This window comes from Mustelus asterias, chromosome 2 (assembly GCF_964213995.1).
Source record: "Mustelus asterias chromosome 2, sMusAst1.hap1.1, whole genome shotgun sequence".
Classification (NCBI taxonomy): Eukaryota; Metazoa; Chordata; class Chondrichthyes; order Carcharhiniformes; family Triakidae; genus Mustelus; species Mustelus asterias.
In genome coordinates, this window is record NC_135802.1 from 1,706,345 (window position 1) to 1,724,190 (window position 17,846).

Genomic DNA, 17,846 nt, shown 5'->3' on the forward strand with positions numbered 1-17,846 from the left:
AGATTGATTTTTAGGCCCACATGCTATTTTCCAGGATTGCTGTGATCTGCAGCAGGCACGACAAGGTCGGAAAGTCCCACTCGCGGCCGCCATTTTGTCTCCACTGGACTGGCGACAGTTCCAAACACTTGATGCTTCACTGAGGCTTCTGAGAGCTGCTTCAGAGGCCGAAGTAAAGATGTGTTCCAATCTTCTGGGTTCACAGGACAGAATTTGCCGAGATTAATTGGAAGCTTTGTTTCACTGTAAACACTGGGAGAATTTTCTGGAAAAGCTGAGGTGCAGTCAGCGATGTCAGACTAAAACTAGGCCAGAAAGCCTGCAGTTAGATTTGCATCAGGATGATGAGGGGTGAAGTGTTGAGGGAGCTTGCAGGATTTGCATGTGGCTTTGTGGTTGTGTTTGTGAAGAAGGTGGAGTTAGACAGGTGAGAGGCTCGAGTGGACACAGCCCAGCGAGAGGATGACACGCAATCAAACACAACAGGAACTGAAACTCAGTCAAATCAACAAGAGAGAGACTGGAGAAGATTGTGACATAGAATCAAATCAACATGGAGCCAGGGATTAGCACTGAGACACTCCGCATGGACGCAGGTCAGTACACGGGCACCAGTTCACCAATCAATGGGAAAATGGGAATGTTTCAGCCCAGTTATTCGGGTGAATCTTCCCACACTCCATCAGCTGGGAAATTCACACCGGCTATGGTGGGGGTGGGGGTGATGGCTGGGGGTGGGGGTGGGGGTGATGGCTGGGGGTGGGGGTGGGGGTGATGGCTGGGGGTGGGGGGGAGGTGGGGGGCGAGGGGAGCCTATGCACGCCAGGTAAACGGATTCAGAGCACTCGGTGAGGTGATTCACTTTGGAAGGAGTAACAGGAATACAGAGTACTGGGCTAATGGTAAGATACTTGGTAGTGTGGATGAACAGAGAGATCTCGGTGTCCATGTGCATAGATCCCTGAAAGTTGGCACCCAGGTTGATAGGGTTGTTAAGAAGGCGTACGGTGTGTTAGCTTTTATTGATAGAGGGATTGAGTTTCGGAGCCAGGAGGTCATGCTGTAACTGTACAAAACTCTGGTGCGGCCGCATTTGGAGTATTGCGTACAGTTCTGGTCGCCGTATTATAGGAAAGATGTGGAAGTGTTGGAAAGGGTGCAGAGGAGATTTACTGGGATGTTGCCTGGTATGGTGGGAAAATCGTATGAGGAAAGGCTGAGGGGCTTGAGGTTGTTTTTGTTAGAGAGAAGAAGGTTAAGAGGTGACTTAATAGAGGCATACAAGATGATCAGAGTATTAGATAGGGTGGATAGTGAGAGCCTTTTTCCTCGGATGGTGTTGGCTAGCACGAGGGGACGTAGCTTTAAATTGAGGGGTGAGGGATATAGGACAGATGTTAGAGGTAGGTTCTTTACTCAGAGAGTAGTAAGGGTGTGGAATGCCCTGCCTGCAGCAGTAGTGGACTCGTCAACATTAAGAGCATTCAAATGGTTATTGGATAAACATATGGATGATATTGGAATAGTGTAGATTAGAGGGGCTTTAGATTGGTTCCACTGGTCGGCGCAACATCGAGGGCCAAAGGGCTTGTACTGCGCTGTAATGTTCTATGTTCTATGTTCGGGTGCCCCGATCTCCTAGTGCACACTGGGGAGCCTCGTGCCAGACAAATCCCTCTCCCTCCCAACAAAGAACAAAGAAAATGACCTGGATGAGGAAGTGGAGGGATGGATTGGTAAGTTTGCCGACGACACGAAGGTTGGTGGGGTTGTGGATAGTCTGGAAGGATGTCAGAAGTTACAGAGGGACATAGATAGGATGCAAGACTGGGCGGACAAGTGACAGATGGACTTCAACCCAGATAAATGCGTCGTGGTCCATTTTGGTCGGTCAAATGGGATGAAGGAGTACAATATAAAGGGAAAGACTCTTAGTACTGTAGAGGATCAGAAGGACCCTGGGGTCCGGGTCCATAGGACTCTAAAATCGGCCCCACAGGTGGAGGAGGTGGTTAAGAAGGCGTATGGTGTGCTGGCCTTTATCAATCGAGGGATTGAGTTGAGGAGTCCGGGGATAATGATGCAGCTATATAAGACCCTTGTCAGACCCCACTTGGAGTACTGTGCTCAGTTCTGGTCGCTTCACTATAGGAAGGATGTGGAAAAGATTGAAAGGGTGCAGAGGAGATTTACAAGGATGTTGCCTGGATTGAGTGGCATGCCTTATGAGGATAGGCTGAGGGAGCTCGGTCTTTTCTCCTCGGAGAGACGAAGGATGAGAGGAGACCTAATAGAGGTATATAAGATGTTGAGAGGCATAGATCGGGTGGACTCTCAGAGGCTTTTTCCCAGGGTGGAAATGTCTGCTACGAGAGGACACAGGTTTAAGGTGCTGGGGGGTAGGTACAGGGGAGATGTTAGGGGTAAGTTTTTCACACAGAGGGTGGTGGGTGAGTGGAATCGGCTGCCGTCAGTGGTGGTGGAGGCGAACTCAATAGGGTCGTTTAAGAGACTCCTGGATGAGTACATGGAGCGTAATAGGATGGAGGGTTATAAGTAGGTCCAGAAGGTAGGGATGTGTTCGGCACAACTTGTGGGCCGAAGGGCCTGTTTTGTGCTGTAGTTTTTCTATGTTTCTAAGTTTCTAAAATTACAGCACAGGAACAGGCCCTTCGGCCCTCCAAGCCTGCACCGACCATGCTGCCCGACTTAACTAAAACCCCCTACCCTTCCGCGGACCATATCCCTCTATTCCCATCCTATTCATGTATTTGTCAAGACGCCCCTTAAAAGTCACTACCGTATCCGCTTCCACTATCTCCCCCGGCAACAAGATCAAGGCACCCACCACTCTCTGTGTAAAAAATCTGCCTCGTACATCTCCTTTAAACCTTGCCCCTCGCACCTTAAACCAATGCCCCCTAGTAATTGACTCTTCCACCCTGGGAAAAAGCTTCTGACTATCCACTCTGTCCATGCCTCTCATAATCTTGTAGACTTCTATCAGGTCGCCCCTCAACCTTTGTCGTTCCAGTGAGAACAAACCAAGTTTCTCCAATCTCTCCTCACAGCTAATGCTGGTAGCACGGTAGCACAGTGGTTAGCACTGCTGCTTCACAGCTCCAGGGTCCCGGGTTCGATTCCCGGCTCGGGAAACTGTCTGTGTGGAGTTTGCACATTCTCCTCGTGTCTGCGTGGGTTTCCTCCGGGTGCTCCGGTTTCCTCCCACAGTCCAAAGATGTGCGGGTTAGGTTGATTGGCCAGGTTAAAAATTGCCCCTTAGAGTCCTGGGATGTGTAGGTTAGAGGGATTAGCGGGTACAAAAAAAAGGGATTAGCGGGTAGGGCCTGGGTGGGATTGTGGTCGGTGCAGACTCGATGGGCCGAATGGCCTCCTTCTGCACTGTAGGGTTTCTATGATACCAGGCAACATCCTGGTAAATCTTTTCTGTACCCTCTCCAAAGCCTCCACATCCTTCTGGTAGTGTGGCGACCAGAATTGAACACTATATTCCAAGTGCGGCCGAACTAAGGTTCTATAAAGCTGCAACATGACTTGCCAATTTTTAAACTCAATGCCCCGGCCGATGAAGGCAAGCATGCCGTATGCCTTCTTGACTACCTTCTCCACCTGCATTGCCACTTTCAGTGACCTGTGTACCTGTACACCCAGATCCCTTTGCCTATCAATCCTTCAATCCATCATTAAAGAAGAAATAGCAGGCCATCTGGATAAGAATGGTTCGATCAAGCAGACGCAGCATGGATTCATGAGAGGAAAGTCGTGTTTGACGAACTTACTGGATTTTTATGAAGATGTGACGAGTGCGGTTGATGGAGGGGAACCGGTAGATGTGGTGTTTTTGGATTTCCAAAAGGCGTTCGATAAGGTGCCTCACAAAAGGTTGCTGCAGAAGATTGGGGCACACGGAGTTGGGGGTAGGGGTGTTAGCGTGGATTGGGGATTGGCTATCCAACAGGAAGCAGAGAGTTGGAATAAAATGGGTGCTTTTCTGGTTGGCAGGTGGTAACTAGTGGCGTGCCGCAGGGATCGGTACTGGGGCCTCAACTGTTTACTATTTACATAGATGATCTGGAGGAGGGGACTGAGTGTAGGGTAACAAAGTTTGCTGACGACATGAAGATAAGTTCTATGTTCTATAGCTTGATCTTGGTTTCAGATAAAGCTCGGCACAACATCGTGGGCCGAAGGGCCTGTTCTGTGCTGTACTGTTCTAAGTGGGAAAGCGAATTGCGTGGAGGAAGCGGAAGGTCTGCAGAGAGATTTGGATAGGCTGAGTGAGTGGGCGAGGATCTGGCAGATGGAGTATAACGTTGGCAAATGTGAGGTTATTCACTTTGGAAGAAATAATAGCAAATTGGATTATTATTTAAATGGAAAAAAATTACAGCATGTTACTGTGCAAAGAGACCTGGGGGTCCTTGAGTCGCAAAAACTCAGTCTGCGAGTACAACAGGTGATCAAGAAGGCAAATGGAATGTTGGCATTTATCACGACGGGGATAGAATATAAAAGCAGAGAAGTCTTGCTGCATCTGTACAGGGCATTGGTGAGACTTGCGAAAGGATATATTGGCCTTGGAGGGAGTGCAGAGAAGGTTCACCAGGTTGATACCAGAGATGAGGGGTGTAGATTATGAGGAGAGATTGAGCAGATTGGGTTTGTACTCGTTGGAATTTAGAAGGCTGAGGGGTGATCTTATAGAGACCTATAAGATAATGAAGGGGCTGGATAGGGTAGAAGTGGAGAGATTCTTTCCACTTAGAAAGGAAACCAGAACTAGAGGGCACAGCCTCAAAATAAAGGGGGGTCGGTTTAAGACAGAGTTGAGGAGGAACTTCTTCTCCCAGAGGGTGGTGAATCTCTGGAATTCTCTGCCCACTGAGGTGGTGGAGGCTACCTCGCTGAATATGTTTAAAGCGCGGATGGATGGATTCCTGATCGGTAAGGGAATTAGGGGTTATGGGGATCAGGCGGGTAAGTGGTACTGATCCACGTCAGATCAGCCATGATCTTATTGAATGGCGGGGCAGGCTCGAGGGGCTAGATGGCCTACTCCTGCTCCTATTTCTTATGTTCTTATGTTGTTCCATTGTTTAAAAAAGGTTCCAAAAGAAATCCTGGAAATTATAGGCCAGTAAGTTTCACGTCGGTGGTGGACAAGTTATTGGAAGGTGTGATAAGGGATAGGATCTACAAATATTTGGATAGACAGGGACTTATTAGGGAGAGTCAACATGGCTTTGTGCGTGGTAGGTCATGTTTGACCAATCTATTAGAGTTTTTCGAGGAGGTTACCAGGAAAGTGGATGAAGGGAAGGCGGTGGATGTTGTCTACCTGGATTTCAGCAAGGCTTTGACAAGGTCCCTCATGGGAGGTTCGTTAGGAAGGTTCAGTCGCTAGGTATACATGGGGAGATAGTAAATTGGATTAGACACTGGCTCAATGGAAGAAGCCAGAGAGTGGTTGTGGAGGATTGCTTCTCTGAGTGGAGGCCTGTGACTAGTGGTGTGCCGCAGGGATCGGTGTTGGGTCCATTGTTGTTTGTCATCTATATCAATGATCTGGATGATAATGTGGTCAATTGGATCAGCACGTTTGCTGATGATACAAAGATTGGAGGTGCAGTGGACAGTGAGGAAGGTTTTCAAAGCTTGAAATGGATTTGGACCAACTAAAAAAATGGGCTGAAAAATGGCAAATGGAATTTAACGCAGACAAGTGTGAGATATTGCACATTGGAAGGACAAACCAAAGTAGAACGTACAGGGTAAATGGTAGGACTCTGAAGAGTGCAGTTGAACAGAGGGATCTGGGAATACAGGTACAGAATTCCCTAAAAGTGACGTCACAGGTGGATAGGGTCGTAAAGAGTGCCTTTGGTACATTGGCCTTTATAAATCGGAGTATCGAGTATAAAAGTTGGAGTGTTATGGTAAGGTTATATAAGGCATTGGTGAGGCCGAATTTGGAGTATTGTGTACAGTTTTGGTCACCTAGTTACAGGAAAGATGTAAATAAGGTTGAAAGAGTGCAGAGAAGGTTCACAAGGATGTTGCCGGGACTTGAGAAGCTGAGTTACAGAGAGATTGAATAGGTTGGGACTTTATTCCCTGGAGCGTAGAAGATTGAGGGGAGATTTGATAGAGGTGTATAAGATTTTGATGGGTATAGATAGAGTAAATGCAAGCAGGCTTTTTCCGCTGAGGCTAGGGGAGAGAAAAACCAGAGGGAATGGGTTAAGGGTGAAAGGAGAAAAGTTTAAAGGGAATATTAGGGGGGGCTTCTTCACGCAGAGAGTGGTGGGAGTGTGGAATGAGCTGCCGGATAAAGTGGTAAATGCGGGGTCACTTTTAACATTTAAGAAAAACTTGGACGGGTTCATGGATGAGAGGGGTGTGGAGGGATATGGTCCAAGTGCAGGTCAGTGGGACTAGGCAAAAAATGGTTCGGCACAGACAAGAAGGGCCAAAAGGCCTGTTTCTGAGCTGTAATTTTCTATGGTTCTATGGTTCTATCCGAATTCCGGCACCTGAAGTATCCAGTCCTGTCCCTGAGACATCCAAGTCTCCGTAATGGCCACCACATCACACTTCCAGGCATCGATCCACGCTCTGAGCTCATCCCCTTTATTCACTATACTCCTGGCATTAAAGTAAACACATCTCAATCCTTTGGTCTGAGCTCTCCCCTTCTCTATCCCCCGTCCATCCTCCCTCTTGCACTGTCTATAACCCTTCTCTGTTTGCGAGCTAACTTCCTCGCTCCCAGTCACCTCGTCTCGATCCCCTCCCCCCAACCTATCTAGTTTAAACTCTCCCCAGTAGCCTTAGCCAACCTTCCCGCCAGGATATTGGTCCCCCTGGGATTCAAGTGCCACCCGTTTTGTGTACAGGTCACACCTGCCCCTAAAGAGGTCCCAATGGTCCAGGAACCTGAATCCCTGCCCCCTGCACCAGTCCCTCAGCCACACATTCATCCTCCACCTCACTCCATTCCTGCCCTCACCCTCCCTCCTTATGTTCTTATGTTCTACTCTTAAGGATTTTGCCATTTATTGTATATTTCCTATTTGTATTCGACCTTCCAAATGCATTACCTCACATTTGTCCGGATTAAACTCCATCTGCCATCTCTCCGCCCAAGTCATCAACCAATCTATATCCTGCTGTATCCTCTGATGGTCCTCATCACTATCCGCAACTCCACCAACCTTTGTGTCGTCTGCAAACTGACTAATCAAACCAGTTACATTTTCCTCCAAATCATTTATATATATTACAAATAGCAAAGGTCCCAGCACTGATCCCTAAGGAATGCCACTTGTCACAGCCCTCCATTCAGAAACGCACCCTTCCACTGCTACCCTCTGTCTTCTTTGACCTAGCCAGTTTTGTATCCACCTTGCCAGCTCACCTTTGATCCCATGCGACTTCACCTTCTGCACCAGTCTGCCATGAGGGACCTTGTCAAAGGCCTTACTGAAGTCCATGTAGACAACATCCACTGCCCTACCCTCATCAATCATCTTCGTCACTTCCTCAAAAAACTCGATCAAGTTCGTGAGACACGACCTCCCCTTCACAAAACCATGTTGCCTCTCACTAATACGTCCACTTATTTCCAAATGGGAATAAATCCTGTCTCGAATAATCCTCTCCAATAATTTCCCTACTACTGATGTAAGGCTCACCGGCCTGTAATTACCTGGATTATTCTTGTTACCCTTCTTAAACAAAGGAACAACATTAGCTATTCTCCAATCCTCTGGGACCTCCCTGTAGCCAGTGAGGATACAAAGATTTCTCTCAAGGCCCCAGCAATTTCCTCCCTTGCCTCTCTCAGTATTCTGGGGTATATCCCATCAGGCCCTGGGGACTTGTCTACCTTAATGTTCCTCAAGAACCCCAATACCTCCTCCTTTTTGATCTCAACATGACTCAAACTATTTACATACCTTTTCCCAGACTCATCATCCACCAAGTCCTTCTCTTTGGTGAATACTGACGCAAAGTACTCATTTAATACCTCACCCATTTCCTCCTCCCCGCCACGCCGTCCTTGAGTGGGCCAACCCTCTCCCTGGCTACCCTCTTGCTCTTTATATATGTATGAAAAGCCTTGGGATTTTCCTTAATCCTGCTGGCCAAAGATTTTTCGTGACCTCTTTTAGCTCTTCTTACTCCTTGCTTAAGTTTAGAAACATAGAAACATAGAAAACTACAGCACAAAACAGCTATTTTTTGAGGAAGTGACAAAGATGATTGATGAGATAGGGCAGTGGATGTTGTCTACATCGACTTCAGTAAGGCCTTTGACAAGATCCCTCATGGCAGACTGGTGCAGAAGGTGAAGTCGCATGGGATCAAAGGTGAGCTGGCAAGGTGGATACAAAACAGGCTCAGTCAAAGAAGACAGAGGGTAGCAGTGGAAGGGTGTGTTTCTGAATGGAGGGCTGTGACAAGTGGTGTTCCTCAGGGGCGGCACGGTAGCACAGTGGTTAGCACTGCTGCTTTACAGCTCCAGGGACCTGGGTTCGATTCCCGGCTTGGGTCACTGTCTGTGTGGAGTTTGCACATTCTCCTCGTGTCTGCATGGGTTTCCTCCGGGTGCTCCGATTTCCTCCCACAATCCAAAGATGTGCGGGTTCAGTTGATTGGCCATGCAAAAATTGCCCCTTAGTGTCCTGAGTTGCGTACGTTAGAGGGATTAGCGGGTAAATATGTAGGGATATGGGGGTAGGGCCTGGGTGGGATTGTGGTCGGTGCAGACTCGATGGGCCGAATGGCCTCTTTCTGCACTGTAGGGTTTCTATGATTCTATGAAAACAGGCCCTTCGGCCGCACAAGTTGTGCCGAACATATCCCTACCTATAACCCTCCATCCTATTAAGTCCCATGTATTCATCCAGGAGTCTCTTAAAAGACCCTATTGAGTTTGCCTCCACCACCACTGACGGCAGCCGATTCCACTCGCCCACCACCCTCTGTGTGAAAAAATTCCCCCTAACATTTCCCCTGTACCTACCCCCCAGCACCTTAAACCTGTGTCCTCTCGTAGCAGACATTTCCACCCTGGGAAAAAGCCTCTGAGAGTCCACCCGATCTATGCCTCTCAACATCTTATATACCTCTATTAGGTCTCCTCTCATCCTACGTCTCTCCAAGGAGAAAAGGAGTTTCTTTCTACTTTCCTTGTATTCCACACTTGCTTCATCTGTTCCCAGCCTCCTCGCTTTGACAAATGCTTCCTTTTTCTCTTTGACTAGGCTCACAATATCTCTCGTTATCCAAGGCTCCCAAAACTTGCTATACTTATCCTTCATCCTTACAGGAATGTGTCGGTCCTGAATCCCTATCAACTTACACTTGAAAGCCTCCCACATGCCAGATGTTGATTTGCCCTCAAACATCTGCCCCCAATCTACAGTCTTCAGTTCCTGCCTAATATTGTTGTAATTAGCCTTCCCCCAATTTAGCACCTTCACTTGAGGACTACACTTATCTTTATCCATCATTATGAAGTTCTTTGTTCTTTGTTCTTTGTTAGTCATGGTACGAATCAATTCCAGCCTCCCGGACTACCTGGATCCACTACAGTTTGCCGACCGCTGCAACAGGTCCACAGCAGATGCCATTTCCCTGGCCCTGCACTCAACCCTGGAACACCTAGATAACAAGGACACCGATGTCCTTGTCAAACTGGAGGCCTGTGACCAGCGGTGTGCCTCGGGGATCAGTGCTGGGTCCACTGTTATTTGTCATTCATATTAATGATTTGGATGAGAATATAGGGGGCATGGTTAGTAAGTTTGCAGATGACACCAAGATTGGTGGCATAGAGGACAGTGAAGAAAGTTATCTCCAATTGCAATGGGATCTTGATCAATTGGGCCAGTGGGCTGACGAATGGCAGATGGAGTTTAATTTAGACAAATGCGAGGTGATGCATTTTGGTAGATTGAACCAGGGCAGGACTTACTCAGTTAATGGTAGGGCATTGGGGAGTGTTACAGAACAAAGAGATCTAAATGTTCATAGCTCCTTGAAAGTCGAGTCACAGGTGGACAGAGTGGTGAAGAAGGCATTCGACATGCTTGGTTTCATTGGTCAGAACATTGAATACAGGAGTTGGGACGTCGTGTTGAAGTTGTACAAGACATTGGTAAGGCCACACTTGGAATACTGTGTGCAATTCTGGTCACCCTATTATAGAAAGGATATTATTAAACTAGAAAGAGTGCAGAAAAGATTTACTAGGATGCTACCAGGATTTGATGGATTGAGTTATAAGGAGAGGCTGGATAGACTGGGACTTTTTTCTCTGGAGCGTAGGAGGCTGAGGGGTGACCTTATAGAGGTCTATAAAATAATGAGGGGCACAGATCAGCGAGATAGTCAATATCTTTTCCCAAAGGTAGGGGAGTCTAAAACGAGAGGGCATAGGTTTAAGGTGAGAGGGGAGAGATACAAAAGTGTCCAGAGGGGCAATTTTTTCACAGAGGGTGGTAAGTGTCTGGAACAAGCTGCCAGAGGTAGTAGTAGAGGCGGGTACAATTTTGTCTTTTAAAAAGCATTTAGATAGTTACATGGGTACGATGGGTATAGAGGGATATGGGCCAAATGTGGGCAATTGGGATTAGTTTAGGGGTTTTAAAAAAAAAAGGGCAGCATGGACAAGTTGGGCCGAAGGGCCTGTTTCCATGCTGTAAACCTCTATGACTCTATGTCAGACTCCTATTTAGTGAATACAGCTCAGCCTTCAACACTATTATTCCCACAAAACTCACCTCCAAACTCCGTGGCCTGGGCCTCGGCTCCTCCCTCTGCGACTAGATTCTGAACTTCCTAACTCACAGACCACAATCAGTAACGTTCGGCAACAACACCTCCTCCATGATCATCCTCAACACCGGTGCCCCACAAGGCTGTGTCCTCAGCCCCCTACTATACTCCTTATACACCTATGACTGTGCGGCCAAATTCCCTCCAATTCGATTTTCAAGTTTGCTGACGACACCACCGTAGTGGGTCAGATCTCAAACAATGACGAGACAGAGTACAGGAATGAGATAGAGAATCTGGTGAACAAAATGTCAATGTCAACAAAAATGAAGGAGATAGTCATCGACTTCAGGACGTGTAAAGGAGAACATGCCCCTGTCTACATCAATGAGGATGAAATAGAAAGAACAAAGAACAAAGAACAAAGAACAGTACAGCACAGGAAACAGGCCCTTCGGCCCTCCAAGCCTGTGCCGCTCCTTGGTCCAACTAGACCAATCGTTTGTATCCCTCCATTCCCAGGCTGCTCATGTGACTATCCAGGTAAGTCTTAAACGATGTCAGCGTGCCTGCCTCCACCACCCTACTTGGCAGCGCATTCCAGGCCCCCACCACCCTCTGTGTAAAAAACGTCCCTCTGATGTCTGAGTTATACTTCGCCCCTCTCAGCTTGAGCCCGTGACCCCTCGTGATCGTCACCTCCGACCTGGGAAAAAGCTTCCCACTGTTCACCCTATCTATACCCTTCATAATCTTGTATACCTCTATTAGATCTCCCCTCATTCTCCGTCTTTCCAAGGAGAACAACCCCAGTCTACCCAATCTCTCCTCATAGCTAAGACCCTCCATACCAGGCAACATCCTGGTAAACCTTCTCTGCACTCTCTCCAATGCCTCCACGTCCTTCTGGTAGTGCGGCGACCAGAACTGGACGCAGTACTCCAAATGCGGCCTAACCAGCGTTCTATACAGCTGCATCATCAGACTCCAGCTTTTATACTCTATACCCCGTCCTATAAAGGCAAGCATACCATATGCCTTCTTCACCACCTTCTCCACCTGTGTTGCCACCTTCAAGGATTTGTGGACTTGCACACCTAGGTCCCTCTGTGTTTCTATACTCCTGATGACTCTGCCATTTATTGCATAACTCCTCCCTACATTATTTCTTCCAAAATGCATCACTTCGCATTTATCCGGATTAAATTCCATCTGCCACCTCTCCGCCCAATTTTCCAGCCTATCTATATCCTGCTGTATTGCCCGACAATGCTCTTCGCTATCCGCAATTCCAGCCATCTTTGTGTCATCCGCAAACTTGCTGATTACACCAGTTACACCTTCTTCCAAATCATTTATATATATCACAAATAGCAGAGGTCCCAGTACAGAGCCCTGCGGAACACCACTGGTCACAGACCTCCAGCCGGAAAAAGACCCTTCGACCACTACCCTCTGTCTCCTATGGCCAAGCCAGTTCTCCACCCATCGAGCCACTTCTCCTTGTAGGGTCGAGAGCTTCAAGTTTTTAGGTTTCCAGATCACCAACATCCTGTCCTGATCCCCCCACGCCGACACTATAGTTAAGAAAGCCCACCAACGCCTCTACTTTCTCAGGAGACTAGGGAAATTTGGCATGTCAGCTACGACTCTCACCAACTTTTACAGATGCACCATAGAAAGTATTCTTTCTGGTTGTATCACAGCTTGGTATGGCTCCTGCTCTGCCCAAGACTGCAAGGAACTACAATAGGTTGTGAATGTAGCCCAGTCCATCACGCAAACCAGCCTCTCATCCATTGACTCTGTCTCCACTTCCCGCTGCCTCAGCAAAGCAGCCAGCATAATTAAGGACCCCACGCACCCGGACATTCTCTCTTCCACCTTCTTCCTTCTGGAAAAAGATACAAAAGTCTGAGATCATGTACCAACTGACTCAAGAACAGCTTCTTCCCTGCTGCTGTCAGACTTTTGAATGGACCTACCTCGCATTAAGTTGATCTTTTTCTAACATAGAAACATAGAAACCCTACAGTGCAGAAGGAGGCCATTCGGCCCATCAAGTCTGCACCGACCACAATCCCACCCAGGCCCCACCCCCACACATTTTACCCGCTAATCCCTCTAACCTACACATCCCAGGACTCTAAGGGGCAATTTTTTTAACCTGGCCAATCAACCTAACCCGCACATCTTTGGACTGTGGGAGGAAAACCGGAGCACCCGGAGGAAACCCACGCAGACATGAGGAGAATGTGCAAACTCCACACAGACAGTGACCCGAGCCGGGAATCGAACCCGGGACCCTGGAGCTGTGAAGCAGCAGTGCTAACCACTGTGCTACCGTGCCGCCCCAGCACCCTGGCTATGACTGTAACATTACATTCTGCACTCTCTCCTTTCCTTCTCTATGAACGGTATGTTTTGTCTGTATAGCGTGCAAGAAACAATACTTTTCACTGTATGTTAATACATGTGACAATAATAAATCAAATCAAATTTTTAAAAAATCAATATCTTAAAGCTTACTGAATTGTGGTCACTGTTCCCGAACTGCTCCCCTACTGAAACATCGACCACCTGGCCGGGCTCATTCCCCAATACCAGGTCCAGTATGGCCCCTTCCCTAGTTGGACTATCTACATCCTGTTTCAGGAAGCCCTCCTGGATGCTCCTTACAAACTCTGCCCCATCCACGCCCCTAGCACGAAGTGAGTCCCAGTCAATATAGGGGAAGTTAAAATCTCCCACCACAACAACCCTGTTACTTTTACACCTTGCCAAAATCTGCCTACACGTCTGTTCCTCAATCTCCCGCTGGCAGTTGGGTGGCCTATAGTAAACCCCCAACGTTCTGACTACACCTTTCCTATTCCTGAGCTCTATCCATATTGCCTCGCTGTATGAACCTTCCGAGGTGTCCTCCCGCAGTACAGCTGTGATATTCTCCTTAACCAGTAGTGCAACTCCCCCACCCCTTTTACATCCCCCTCTATCCCACCTGAAACATCTGTATCCTGGAATGTTAAGCTGCCAATCCTGTCCTTCCCTGAACCAAGTCTCTGTAATGGCAACAACATCGTAGTTCCTTGTACTAATCCAAGCTCTAAGTTCATCTGCCTTACCTGTTACACTTCTCACATTGAAACAAATGCACTTCAGTCCACCACACCCTCTCTGATTAGCAACCCCACCCTGCCTGCTGTTTCTCTGGGTCTTACTGGCCCTACTCTCTGATTCCCCTTCAGCTAATTCACCTTTGCTTTGGTTCCCATCCCCCTGCCAAACTAGTTTAAATCCTCCTGTGTGACACGAGCAAACCTCCCGGCCAGAATATTTGTGTCCTTCCAGTTTAGATGCAACCCGTCCTTCTTGTACAGGTCCCACCTGCCCCGGAAGAGACCCCAGTGGTCCAGATATCTGATCCCCTCCCTCCTACACCAGCTGTTTAGCCACCCCCCCCCCCCGAACAACCCATCACGGTGGCAGTGCCCCCACGACCCCCCCACCCCCACCGACAGCAACACGGGTCACCGGCATTGGGGCATCAGGAGCGTCCCAGTCAGCTCCCCATCACCACCCCCACCTACCCCCCATCTTCCAATCACCCTCCCCGTCTGCCAATCACCCCCCCTGCCCCCCGTCTGCCAATCACGCCCCCCCCCCCCTCCCGGTCTGCCAATCACCACCCCCTCCGGTCTGCCAATCACCCCCCCCTCCGGTCTGCCAATCACCCCCCCCCCCTCCGGTCTGCCAATCACCCCCCCCCCCCCCCCCCGCGCCCCCTCCGGGCTGCCAATCACCCCCCGTCTCCTGAATATCTCCTGTTTGCCAATCACCTCCCCTGGAGTGATGTCCCCCGCTCACCCCTTCATGATAGCCCCACCCCCCAGTCACAGCCCCACCCCCCAGTCACAGCCCCACCCCCAGTCACAGCCCCACCCCCCCAGTCACAGCCCCACCCCCAGTCACAGCCCCACCCCCCCAGTCACAGCCCCACCCCCCAGTCACAGCCCCACCCCCAGTCACAGCCCCACCCCCCCAGTCACAGCCCCACCCCCCCAGTCACAGCCCCACCCCCAGTCACAGCCCCACCCCCCCAGTCACAGCCCCACCCCCCAGTCACAGCCCCACCCCCCTGTCACAGCCCCACCCCCTGTCACAGCCCCACCCCCTGTCACAGCCCCACCCCCAGTCACAGCCCCACCCCCCCAGTCACCGCCCCACCCCCTGTCACAGCCCCACCCCCTGTCACAGCCCCACCCCCTGTCACAGCCCCACCCCCCCAGTCACAGCCCCACCCCCTGTCACAGCCCCACCCCCAGTCACAGCCCCACCCCCCCAGTCACCGCCCCACCCCCTGTCACAGCCCCACCCCCTGTCACAGCCCCACCCCCTGTCACAGCCCCACCCCCTGTCACAGCCCCACCCCCCCAGTCACAGCCCCACCCCCCAGTCACAGCCCCACCCCCAGTCACAGCCCCACCCCCTGTCACAGCCCCACCCCCCAGTCACAGCCCCACCCCCCAGTCACAGCCCCACCCCCAGTCACAGCCCCACCCCCAGTCACAGCCCCACCCCCTGTCACAGCCCCACCCCCCAGTCACAGCCCCACCCCCAGTCACAGCCCCACCCCCAGTCACAGCCCCACCCCCCCAGTCACCGCCCCACCCCCTGTCACAGCCCCACCCCCCCGTCACAGCCCCACCCCCAGTCACAGCCCCACCCCCTGTCACAGCCCCACCCCCCAGTCACAGCCCCACCCCCCAGTCACAGCCCCACCCCCCCGTCACAGCCCCACCCCCCAGTCACAGCCCCACCCCCTGTCACAGCCCCACCCCCTGTCACAGCCCCACCCCCCTGTCACAGCCCCACCCCCCCGTCACAGCCCCACCCCCCCGTCACAGCCCCACCCCCCCGTCACAGCCCCACCCCCCTGTCACAGCCCCACCCCCCCGTCATAGCCCTGTTACCCGGTAACGGCAGATGCTACTGCAAGGTCAAATTGGATGTTCCCACTGGCTCACTGCCAGGATGAATGGACTTTTCAATTCTTCCCTGGCCACGGGGGAGCTTCTTACTGTGTTTACCCCAGTCCAACGCCGGCATCTCCACATCACGGGGGAGCTGCCAGACGGCTGGAGAACAGCTAATGTGGTTCTGCTATTTAAGAGGGTTATATTGAAACATAGAAACATAGAAGATAGGAGCAGGAGGAGGCCATTTGGCCCTTCGAGCCTGCTCCGCCATTCATTACGATCATGGCTGATCATCCAACTCAATAGTGAGAGGGCATGGGATCCACGGGGCTTCTGCCCTGTGGATCCGGAACTGGCTTGCCCAAAGGAGGCAGAGAGTGGGTATAGATGGGTCTTTTTCTAAATGGAGGTCGGTCACCAGTGGTGTGCCCCAGGGATCTGTTCTGGGACCCTTGCTGTTTGTCATTTTCATAAATGACCTGGATGAGGAAGTGGAGGGATGGGTTGGTAAGTTTGCCGACGACACGAAGGTTGGTGGGGTTGTGGATAGTCTGGAGGGATGTCAGAAGTTACAGAGGGACATAGATAGGATGCAAGACTGGGCGGACAAGTGGCAGATGGACTTCAACCCAGATAAATGCGTAGTGGTCCATTTTGGCAGGTCAAATGGGATGAAGGAGTACAATATAAAGGGAAATACCACTCGCCCACCACCCTCTGTGTGAAAAACCTCCCCCTAACATTTCCCCTGTACCTACACCCCAGCACCTTAAACCTGTGTCCTCTCGTAGCAGCCATTTCCACCCTGGGAAAAAGCCTCAGAGTCCACCCGATCTATGCCTCTCAACATCTTATATACCTCTATTAGGTCTCCTCTCATCCTACGTCTCTCCAAGGAGAAAAGACCGAGCTCCCTCAGCCTATCCTCATAAGGCATGCCACTCAATCCAGGCAACATCCTTGTAAATCTCCTCTGCACCCTTTCAATCTTTTCCACATCCTTCCTGTAATGAGGTGACCAGAACTGAGCACAGTACTCCAAGTGGGGTCTGACGAGGGTCTTATATAGCTGCATCATTATCCCCAGACTCCTAAACTCAATCCCTTGATTGATAAAGGCCAGCACACCATACGCCTTCTGAACCACCTCCTTCACCTGCGGGGCCGATTTCAGAGTCCTATGGCCCTGACCCCAAGGTCCTTCTGACCCTCGACAGTACTAAGAGTCTTTTCCCTTTATATTGTACTCCTTCATCCCATTTGACCTGCCAAAATGGACCACGACGCATTTATCTGGGTTGAAGTCCATCTGCCACTTCTCCGCCCAGTCTTGCATCCTATCTATGTCATAGAACATAGAACATAGAACATTACAGCGCAGAACAGGCCCTTCGGCCCACGATGTTGCACCGACCAGTTAAAAAAAAAACTGTGACCCTCCAACCTAAACCAATTTCTTTTCGTCCATGAACCTATCTACGGATCTCTTAAACGCCCCCAAACTAGGCGCATTTACTACTGATGCTGGCAGGGCATTCCAATCCCTCACCACCCTCTGGGTAAAGAACCTACCCCTGACATCGGTTCTATAACTACCCCCCCTCAATTTAAAGCCATGCCCCCTCGTGCTGGATTTCTCCATCAGAGGAAAAAGGCTATCACTATCCACCCTATCTAAACCTCTAATCATCTTATATGTTTCAATAAGATCCCCTCTTAGCCGCCGCCTTTCCAGCGAAAACAATCCCAAATCCCTCAGCCTCTCCTCATAGGATCTCCCCTCCATACCAGGCAACATCCTGGTAAACCTCCTCTGCACCCTCTCCAAAGCCTCCACATCCTTCCTGTAATGTGGGGACCAGAACTGCACACAGTACTCCAAGTGCGGCCGCACCAGAGTTGTGTACAGTTGCAACATAACGCTACGACTCCTAAATTCAATCCCCCTACCAATAAACGCCAAGACACCATATGCCTTCTTAACAACCTTATCTACTTGATTCCCAACTTTCAGGGATCTATGCACACATACACCTAGATCCCTCTGCTCCTCCACACTAT

The 17,846-nt window shown here is 50.2% G+C and overlaps 1 protein-coding gene across 2 annotated transcripts in view; it reads left to right on the forward strand.

Moving 5' to 3' along the window:
* Window positions 1-490: 490 nt before the first annotated feature.
* LOC144504518 (uncharacterized) overlaps window positions 491-17,846 on the forward strand; it is a 152,700-nt gene continuing 135,344 nt past the window's right edge. For both annotated transcript variants that reach the window (XM_078229917.1, XM_078229927.1), the window contains exon 1: window positions 491-596. In XM_078229917.1, the coding sequence (XP_078086043.1) occupies window positions 554-596 (43 nt within the window). In that variant the 5' untranslated portion in view covers window positions 491-553. The remainder of the gene's footprint in view (window positions 597-17,846) is intronic.